General features: G+C 40.3%; 1 protein-coding gene across 1 annotated transcript; it reads left to right on the top strand.

Annotated features, from left to right (window-relative positions):
- The first annotated feature begins 1,644 nt into the window (after positions 1–1,644).
- Positions 1,645–11,014, top strand: brap (BRCA1 associated protein). The gene is made up of 13 exons (XM_029444152.1): positions 1,645–2,059; positions 3,334–3,495; positions 3,863–4,094; positions 4,560–4,749; positions 5,103–5,216; positions 5,335–5,483; positions 5,823–5,898; positions 5,981–6,119; positions 6,340–6,449; positions 6,534–6,623; positions 6,695–6,798; positions 7,179–7,318; positions 9,355–11,014. Exons 1-13 carry the CDS (start codon positions 1,981–1,983, stop codon positions 9,570–9,572), a joined length of 1,803 nt encoding a protein of 600 aa, XP_029300012.1. The 5' UTR covers positions 1,645–1,980; the 3' UTR covers positions 9,573–11,014.
- Positions 11,015–11,217: the final 203 nt, after the last annotated feature.

Genomic DNA, 11,217 nt, shown 5'->3' with positions numbered 1-11,217 from the left:
GTTTTTATCATTCCCGTTTAAGACTCCCCCCCCCACCCCCCACCCCCCAAACGTCATCAGCGTCAGCATCTTCTACTATTACACATAACCAATGGGAGGTAAAGACAATAGTTTACAAATATCCCCCCAGGAGCACTGATGGATGACTGTAGGTAGTGTGCAGTTGGATTTTAGTTTTTGTTTTACTATTTTATTAAGAAGTTTTAGAGTGGTGTGAAAATGGGAGTAAATGGTGACTCCTCCCCTTCCTGTAAGTCTTGTAGACGCATACAATCGCATACACATCTGCTAATAAATGCCCTCTTTTTTTCTTTCTACACTCGAGCCCCATCTGTCTGACTGGATCTGCGGCTGGAGAGAAGATGTTTGTGATCTGACTACATGTTGTTGAGGTTCTGAATAATGGTTGACAATCTGGAGTGTCATCTCACCACCCTCTTTTGTTAGAAAATGGAAAACAGAAACACTGGAATGTCAAAGCTTTTTTTAATTAAAAAAAAGTTAAAGTCAGAATTTGATTGTGCAATGTCTTCATCTTTATTTATTTTTATTTAAAAGCATCTGCAGCTGCAACAATAAGATTATGGATGGAAAATTAATCTGCAACTGTTTTGATAATTGATTAATAGTTTCAGTAATCTTTTACATTAATTTGTTCGAGCTGCTGAAATGTGAGGATCTGTTGGTCAAACAAAACAATTTGAAGAAGTCACCTTGAACTCTTTGTTTGTCTAACATTTCAACTTGAATATAGTCTTTTTAATATTAGAAACATGATTTTTATATTCTAGTTTGTGAAAAAACAACCTTGAAGTCAATGTTACCAATAGATTATTTCAATATTGTCTCAGTCTGGCTTTTAGACTGGGATAAATGAATAAACTTAAGTAATTTATTAACCACAAAATAAGTCAAACAAATAGATGGGAGGAATCTGTAAAGTCAGTAGTATAAGTAGTGGTTGAGTGAAAATGTGTGTTGTGCTGTAAAACAAGAGAAAGTCACAATGCAGAGAGGTGTGGTGAGAGGAGATCTGCCCATAAAGGACTGGTTGCTGCTCTGGTTTATATGCAAAGGGTACACCCGGCCGAGGTGTGTCCCATGCCGCTTATTTCTCTATCCAACAGGTCTGCAGCGCTGGAGACAGAAAGCACAGCAACAGCAAACCCACCATGCAAAGGGGCCAGCCAACATGGATGAGAAGTCCTTAAAATGCAGAAAAATATAACAACTGGGTTAACTTAAGCTGCTGATGAAGATCATATGATACAATCGAAAGCCCCAGAACACCTACTAAATGTTCAACTTTGAAATCAAGTTTAAAATGTTAGGGACTTCTGACCACATTAAGATTTTTTTTTTAGCTTAGAAATTCTGTGTTTTCTATATTTTACAATTAGCTATTCAGTTACTTATAGGATTAAAATCCTTCTTGCCTTTCTCTGCTTCCATACAATTATCGTATCAATTCCAAAATAACAATGTACATACTGTAATTTTTAGGCAGTGTGTTCCAAGTTTAAGGGGCCTGATTTGTTCTATTATTAACTAAATACATTTTTGAAACAATATTCAATTTTCAAATCTTTAACAGGTGCAGTAAACACTCTGTCCTGCAGGTGGCAGCAACATACCACTAGTTACTGCTTCATTTTATACACGAAGAAGAAAAGCATACTAACAGCTGTAAATACACAGAGAGGGAAGCTAGCTAAAGTCTTTAGACAGCTACAGCGTATTAGCTATTAAACCATAAATGTAATGTTTTTGGTCGGTGAAGATGCAACCAGTATGAATAACATACTGGTGTAACTGGACTAAAAGGCGTTTTGTTTTTACTGCCTTTACGGTTTTGTATTTAGTCGTTAGCTAATTAGCATGCTAGTCATCTAGCTAGCTGGACGTGTAGCTGATTAAGCTTGCTAGCTGTCACCGGGTTGTTTTTGTTCTTTGTAAAAGTGGCAGTTTCTTTAAATACACATGAGTGTGTCTATGGTTGTTATCCGTCTGGAATTAGCAGACGAGTCTCCTTCTCCACAAGGTTTCCAGTACTCAGCTGGTGAGTTAAGTTTCTCATAACATAGCTAAACGTTGAAGTCATTGCGCTTGTGTTAAGTTAGCCAGGAAGCTAACATGACAACAAGAGAGATCCTTCCATCAACTGTTAGCCACTTAATTGTTTCCAAAAGTAGAGACCAGGAGTGTAATGTTACTAAGTACATTCTCTAACTCAAGTATTTACTGTACTTAAATACAAAGTATGTTCAGTGATAATCATGTAGCTCCATATGTGTTGATTTTGAATGCTTGTGATAAACTGGAGGATATAATGTTTCCTTCTTAAGCTAGCTAAACTATTTATAAAAAACCTTGGATCACCTGGAAACTGCATCGTCACAAAGATGTAAACAGGGCTGTTTTTCTGAGATACGTGGTTCTTACAGGACATATGATCTTATAGAATATGATACATTGCTGTAAATTAAAATACCCAACAGTATACTGTATACTTTATATATATAAAGGAGTTAAAATTTAGCACAACCTTAAACATCTACAGCAGTAACATGCACATTGCAGGCAGCAGTGATATTTATCCAGAAACATCATATGCTTGTAAAACACATTTTACTGCACATTTAACTGATGCATACTCTTACTTAAAGGTTTTGAATGCATGACTTTTACTTGTAGTGGAGTATTTTCATAGTGTGAGATTAGTATTAGAAGTATATTTTAAACAAAAGACAAAGTTCCCTATTTGTACAGATAAATTCAGGAACATCAGCATTCACATTATCCTTAGACCGGCAGGTTAAGTGCCGCTCCAGAGGAGGACAGACTTGGGTTTGTTGGGTGAAATTGAGAACAAGATTAATTTTCTGTTTTATTTTTCTGTCAACAAGGACATAAGGGATGTCTCCTTTTAAAAAAAACTTCCATTTATGTTAATTTATTTTGGCTGAATGACTGAAAATGTGATGGTGCTTCAGGAAGGGAACCTTTTTTTCTGCAGATCTTATTAGTTTGGACAGAATACTGAAATTCTGTCCCAAAATAACCTGTATTTTTTATGTTTGACCACTGCAGCTGTATTTTTGGTGTCTTGTCAACCCATGAATGATGGGCACTTTGTGTGCATGACACGTACATAAAGAAATCAATCAATGAAATAACTTTTACTGAAGTAATGGACTCGAATACTTCTTCCTTCCACTAACAAGTTACAAATAAATATTTGAATAATGTATGCCTGTTCTGTTGAGATACTCCGTGGTCCAGTTTGTCCATTAGAGCTCACACTGTCCTGTCTCTTGTTTCTATTATCTTCAGTTGAAGGCATGTCAGAGAAGGAACTGCAGGAGAAAGCTTTGGGTTTAGCCAAACAAACTCTGAGTGGGAAGACGGATCTGGAAAAAGCAGCTGTACTGCACCAGCACATTGGTAGCAGAGCCATGGGGGACATGGTTATAGAAACATTTGAGCCCAGTCCAGGTAAGCACATGCAGAATGCTTTAAAACCAACGCGCAAGATGGTTCTAGGCAAAGTACATTATCAGATTATTGTTGTCCAAATATGTATTAACACGCGTGTGGGCCACAATGTTACACGAGGTGACATGTTCCTTCTTTGCCATGAACACACACACACTGATTAAAACACACAGTGGCTGTTTATACTGTATATTTAAGTTAATGTTTATAATGAATCATTTTCTACAAGGACATTCACATTTATCTGTACATCTGTTCCTTTTTGTTTTTATTATTATATATAAAAAATAAAATATAAAAAATCAGCAGCTCTTCCCTTTTTTAAATACATAAAAACAATGTTTATAAACTACTGAACTGTCACTAGATAAAGGAGGAGGGGAAGACTGTGCTGGTTCAGCAGAGCAGGACAGTGAACCTAATGCTGCACAGGCCGAAGCAGAAGTTGTGGAGGACACTGAGGGTTCCCAGGACAACAGTGAGGCGACGGGCGCTACTCCTGACTCGCCCTCCAAGCAGCTGCCGGACCAGATCTCTTTCTTCAGCGGGAACCCGTCAGTGGAGATCATCCATGGTATAATGCACCTCTACAAGACCAAGTGAGTCGCACCTGACATGTTCATTATTGTTATTATTGCTTCACAGGTATACTATCTACTGTTCAATGTGGGTGTTTTCTTTAAAAGTAAAGTTTATTTAGAACTTTTCCGTCTCCAGAATACAGAAATCTGAATGCTTGAATTAAAATGACATGAGTTTAACTCTCTTTGCACCAAACCCCCACCCTCCAGGTGACCATCATGAGGGTTGACAATTAGATTACATAAGTGGAACTACAAAAATAAATCTGTATCGGAGATAAGTTTTCGACATGAGTAGTGAATGATGAACACGTTTCCTCCTCTGATCCATGCACTAAGTAGCTAACCTTCTCCAAAATCAATAGAAACATCACCTCTAAACAATATAAGACGGCGAGCAAGCATTGATTCAAATGCAAATGCCTTTTTTCATGGAGTCGAGGAAGCCTTTTCCATTCTTGACTGTTTTTTGACTTGTTGCAGCAAAATGACATCACTGACGGAGGATGTAAGACGCAGCGCGATGGTGTGCATCCTGACTGTCCCTGCCACCATGACCAGCCATGACCTCATGAAGCTTTTGGCACCTTTTAATGATGTCATGGAGCATATGAAGATCATACGGGACTCTACCCCTAACCAGTACATGGTTCTCATTAAGTTCTGTACCCAGGTAAGATCTTGGCATAATCGTAACGACAGCTTTTTTTTAAGCCAAAGTGAGTTTTTAGGAGGTTACTGTGTGTTTTTATACTATACGTGTGTTTCTATCTTTGCCAAATGAACTCTGACTTTTCCGTTTTCAGTGTCAGCCATTATAACTACTGTGCTGCGTTCATGTTCAGGTACACAGGACGTCCCAGTTGGCTGGGTTAATAGCATTATATGCATCTGCTATTTCCTCTGACTGTCATGCACACTGTTAGCAGCTTTGGACTCTTTGTAATGTATGTGGAAGTTTGTGTATTTCTGACTTTAGTCACTATCTGACTCAAGGCTGCTTTTTTCTTCTCTGTCTCACTTCAGGCAGATGCAGACAGTTTTTTCACAGCGTGTAATGGCCGCCAGTTCAACTCCATTGAGGACGCAGTGTGCCAACTGGTGTATGTGGAGCGGGCAGACGTTATAAGGTCTGAAGAGGTAAATATACTCGCAACAATCGATTCCCTAATTTATTCTTAAAAGACCAAATAGCACATAGTTTCCTTTCTCTAATCTCCCCCCCCCCCCCCCACAAATAAAACACACCCCTCCTCAGGGAGCCAGTCTGCCAGTGATGGAGCTGACCGAGTTGCCAAAGTGCACCGTGTGCCTGGAGAGAATGGACGAGTCAGTTAACGGCATCCTCACCACTCTCTGCAACCACAGCTTTCACAGTCAGTGTCTCCAGCGGTGGGAAGATGCCTCGTGAGTTGTACACACACACACACACACACACACACACACACACACACACACACGCACACACAGTGCTGTTTATCTTTTTCAGTGACACTCCTACTGCATGTATGCAACAGTTCATTAGATTCAGTGTAAATATAGGACTGATCTACAACCCTGTAACTAGAGGAACCTTCTCACCAATGACGGATCACATGCTCTCACTCTCACCTGATTCTTAGTGCACTGGTTATTTCTCCAGGCTTCATGTGATGTTTGTTTTTGTCCTCCTCTTTGCATGTATTCTTCTGTTTCACAAAGAAGCGCTGCACACAATAGATGAATATGTATGTGCTCTGTTACCAGGTGTCCTGTGTGTAGATACTGTCAAACACCAGAACCAGTGGAAGAGAACAAGTGCTTTGAGTGTGGCGTGCAGGAGGTAACTGATATCACTTCTGGATCTTCTTTTAATTTGATTTAAAAACATTTATTTAACGTGTTTTCACTCCTCGTCTCTGTAGAACCTGTGGATTTGTTTGATCTGCGGGCACATCGGTTGTGGTCGCTACGTCAGCCGGCATGCTTACAAGCACTTTGAGGAAACACAGCATACTTACGCTATGCAGCTCACCAACCACCGTGTCTGGGACTACGCAGGAGGTACTGAACTTGTGCGTTTGTGCGAACCGGCACATTTTGCTAGTTAAGGATGGCGATCGTAAAATACGAGATCAAATCTTGGGAGACCCAAGGATTTATGGCTATCAAAGCGGCTTTTATCAATTCTGACCACTAGAGGGCAGCAGAATACCTAAAGGAGTCGAGAGACATTCCCTGTTAGTCGTGACTGAGCGGCCTGTGGTGATCTGTGTGCTTCTAGATAACTACGTACATCGGCTGGTGGCCAGTAAGACTGACGGGAAGATGGTGCAGTATGAGTGTGAGGGAGACACCTGCCACGCTGAGAAGATTGATGGACTTCAACTAGAGGTAAGAATTTCCTTTTTTTTTTTATTGTTGCTTTGTTTGCTAAATGAACACAGAAATGTTCTCATTAGTTCTCCGTGTCTGCAGTACTCGTACCTGCTGACGAGTCAACTGGACTCTCAAAGGATCTACTGGGAGAATAAGATCGTTCATCTGGAGAAGGAGACAGCTGAGGAGGTACGGAGCGCTACATACAGTGCAGGCGTTAAATCTTTGAATAGTTTTAAGTGTCTTTTAAACTCTTTCAGATAAACAACATGAAGGCTAAGTTTAAGGAGACCCTGGAGCGCTGTGATAACTTAGAGCGACGGTTCGGAGAAATGGGCAAAGAGAAGCAGGGCATGGAGAAGAAGTAGGTGAAGGCTGAATCAGTTTTCAGTCTCATTTGTTGCGTTAACTTGAAACTTGTCACTACTATTATTTTGGGTTGTTTGTCAATTACAGACTAGGGTTAAAGGTTTTCCAATGTTCTATATTAGTATTTACATTGTCTGGTGTTATTCTTTAATATTTGTTGGTGTATTTGCTTTAGAGTTTTATTTTTTAACGACAATTCGTCTTAAACGTCAACTTTGCCTGCTGTTTAATTGTTCTAGAAAAGGAAAACTTCTACAGCAAGAATAGCGAAATTCTAATAAACCTTTATTTTCTAATAAGAATTTACAAGAACAACTCCTTTTGAAACTCTTTGGTGTGGAGAACTTACAGCCCATTCTGTGTTTTGATGCTCAGGTGCACTCAGTTGAACAGTCGAGTGGTGAAGCTGAGCCAGGAGCTGAAGGAGGAGCAGGAGATGAACCGCTGTCTGAGAGCCAATCAGACGCACCTGCAGTCCCAGCTGGCAGACGAGGAACGCAAAGCGAAAGACAGCGGTGAGTGAGGAGGCAACTGATGTAAATATTTATCGTTTCTAAATCATCCAAATAGTTGCGTTACGGAGGGGTATTTACCGCTTTCGTTAACATTGCCACATGGGGCATTTGACTTCTAGTAGTTTTTAGTATTTAGTCTAGTTTTGGTGGAGAGTATGTTCAAAGTATTTAAATCACACAGGAGTATAGGAATATAGGCTTTACTCTAACGGAGTTACTCTAATGTTAATCATCAACAGCTGGTCTGGCCTGACGATGGCGCCGTTTGTCATTTCAACAAGCGAAAGACCCGTCAGTGCTGCTATAAAGGAGGAACTACTACCTGATTGTTTCATGCACAGGTCTGCTAGTGAGAGAGACGAGAGATGACACATTTATTAGCATCATAGTTTAGCAAACGTATGGCTCAAAATGAGAATCGGTTGCACCGTGCTCCCTCCTTTTTTATTACTTTTACATTTACACTCTCAATTTTACGCGCATGAACATGTTCACACTCGTTAAGGAGAGCAGAGCTGCGATACTAGCAGGCTGAGGATCTAACGCAAGAGAATACGTTCATCGATCGGGTTCATTTCAGCCGATACCCATCGATTTAAATAAAACCCTGATCCACCCCAAGTCTCTACATACATTAGCCAATTAGCTGCTTCCAAATAAGCTCGCTGCTCATTTTCAACACCATAACCAAACTCGATGTGAGACTAAAGAATCAAGACCGTGCAAGGGATACACCGCAGGACTGTGTCGAAGGCTCGGCTGGTGTACGTTCAGAATATGGCAACACTGTCGTAAATAAAGTGTCACATGTTCCTGAAGGTAGATGGCTTATTGTTGTTTCTGGGGCTGGCAGTCGGAGAGCACTTCCTTATTTATACAGGTGATATTTGCATATCAAAAACTAATTGCTGCTGGAGTCACATTCAGTATAGTGTGTTTTTAAAATATGGGAACATTCCCTTCAGCAGCATTTGCAAACATGTCGTACTGGCATTTCTGCCATGGAATGTTTTTGTCACCACTTTGCCTGAGGCAACATAAATGTCAGCAAACAGGCTCCAATGGAAATTTTAAGTCTACAGTTTAGATCTGTATTTTTCCTTCAGCATTTAGCTCTGAGGATTGTTTGAACAAATGTTCCCCATCCCATGTGCTCTCTGTTTATGTCTCACACACACACACACACACACACACACACACACACTTCACTTGTTTTGATGAGTGGGATTTGAAGGTTTAATCAACAGCCTTTGCAACAATGTTACGCTGTTAAAAGCATAAGAACATAACCTCTACTGTGTGTAAATACTGCACTTCTTTAATTTCCACAAGTTTCCGCTTCACTTGTATTAACGTGAGCGTGTTTTAATGAGTTATTTGATGAATCAGAGTCAGAGTCAGAGTGGAGTGGAGGGATGTGATGGTTACACCCACACATCAGATGTTTGCTCGCTCGCTTGGTTACGTTGACTCGAGTTCATCAACACGTGTGTAAATAAATCCATGCTGCATTGCACTGCAAGGATTATGTTGACAGATGTGAGTTTTCAGAAGATTTCTTACTACAAAGATTAATTTGAGGAATTTAGAAAGTCATTATTTGGCACACTTTGCCAATAATATGGAATGTGAGATGCTTCAGCTGCAGAGTTATTGGTATTTCCCCATCTTGGGTTTAGCTGATTTGCGCAACGGCACAGGATGTATAACTGCTTTTCGGGCTACATGGCGCACATTACTGTCTCTACAGCCTGGATATAACATGTCAGTAAAGGTCACCTGAGGTTTCACTCTGATTACATTTTGATTTATATTTATTATTTACGATTATGATGGTTGATATGTTCTAGCTTGTGTAGGGTGTGTCACTCTGTGCACAGCTTTCCTCATGTTTATTTTAGACTGTATAGAGAGGATGTTCACACAGCTGTGTGGCTGCCGTCAGGGTTGTATAGATTCAATAGCAAATGACACATTTTGGAGGTATTTTATACGTACGTGTTACATCTGTTTATTTCTCTGGTGTTTCCCTGTAGTTGAATGTAAAGACGGGGCAATATCAGAACTGCAGGAGCAGCTGAGAGACGTGATGTTTTACCTGGAGGCGCAGCAGCAGATCGAACACCTGCCTCCGGAGGCTCGCAGTGAAATCCAGGAGGGACAGATCAACATCGGAGCGAGCCCGTCAGACGCCGCAGGAGCAGGCCCGTCCTCTGGCAGAGGCAGGAGAGGCCGGGGCAGGAAGAGGAGGTAGGCGGCGAGTGAAATCTACTGGAACATGCTGGAAAATCTCGCCGCCTCTCAGCGTGGACACATGGCTGAGCTTTGTCCTTTCTGTTAACGTGTGTCTGCTACATCATTGCGGTTCCCTAGAAAGCACTCGAAGGAGAAACGAAGACTCGGCTGAAGACGCTCGACTTCTCGAAGAAAGATTAAATAGTGATGATATTTACCTGCACAATTCTCCACCTCAACGTTAATGTAGCTTCCACAAGAAGGAAAGTGGAACATGTGGGCCGATGGCACGCTCATTAAAGACACCGCTTTGTTGGTTTCCAAATATCTTTAACATCTTTGTGATGTAAACATATTCCCAAATCTAAAAAGAGCTATTTTGGTCATAAGCGTTATTTATTTGATCAGAATTATGTCCATTTGTTCCCAGTTTAACACCCTGTAATACTTCTTTTATATATTATTTTCTTTTACAAGTGAGACATTTGGCAAAGAGAAGCTGATGGATGAATGTTTGTTTTGTGTAAAAGGAAAATGAAGTTTTCTGAATAATTTTAGGCTTTTTTTTTTGCAGGAAAATGCAGAAATGTTTCTTTTTTTCTTTTCTAAATTATTTCTCAATAGCTTCTAGAACTAACACTGAATTGTACTCGGGATGACAAAGATAAACAGAGGAGGCCTTGATTTGCCTTGTTGCTTTTTCTGATCCGCTGATGACCACTTACTTTAGTTACTTCCTGGTAAATGCAGACGCACTTGATAACATCACCTCGGGCAAATAATGAGTCGAGTAAATAATCTGCAGTTTAATCAATTAGGAAAATAGTCGTAAAATGCAGCCTCAGTTCTATAAATAGTTTAAATCCGCTCCACGTTGTTGAGCTGCAACATTTGAATGACGTCTACAGCAGTGTTCTTTTTATTTCTACTTTCACTCAAGTAAAGGATGGAACTACTTCTTCCACCGCAAGCGAGCTGAAAGGTTGGGAACCACTTGATCTAGGTCATGTTTTATGACCCATACTTGTGTAAGATGTGAGCGTGTACATCTGTCCTGTATACAAAGCACCGATCACGCAACATATTTTGAAAACATTAGAGTGATCTATGTGACCTTTAAAGATGTCCGTGTGTAGATGAGGCAACAAAGTGGCTCTTTTCACTCCTTTTTTAAAGTGCATTTTCTTGTTTCTTCATTACTTAGTTAAACATTTTCACTCGCAGAATATTCATGTGAAAGCTTTAGATTGACCCCAAAGGCCTTAATTCAGAACTGTGGTGTAGTGACGACATACTTGTGTTTTAAACATTCGGCTAATTTGAACTCAACGTGCAGAAAAAGGAGAAGCACTTTTAGAAAGTGTGTGTGTGTGTGTGTGTGTGTGTGTGTGTGTGGCCCTTTCAGTTTTTCTTGTTCGCTCTGAAATCATTCTCCAAATGTTCAATAAACTGTTTTCTGAAGTTCTGTTGTGTAAAATTGAACCACATGTTTTGTCACATTGCAGTTGAGTGATGCAAGCACTATGAGAAACTGCACTAAAAAAAAATGTATCGAGCTAAAAAATGAAGTCAACGGCAGCATCAAAGTGCGGCTTTCATTGCTGAGGCCTGACTCGCTGCTGCAGTCACAAACTGCCACATCTGCCCCGAGGATGCAGTCACGT

This window comes from Cottoperca gobio, chromosome 12 (genome assembly GCF_900634415.1).
Source record: "Cottoperca gobio chromosome 12, fCotGob3.1, whole genome shotgun sequence".
In the NCBI taxonomy this organism is placed as follows: Eukaryota; Metazoa; Chordata; class Actinopteri; order Perciformes; family Bovichtidae; genus Cottoperca; species Cottoperca gobio.
Note: the sequence above shows the minus strand (reverse complement) of the source record. Positions and strands in the feature narration are given on the sequence as shown.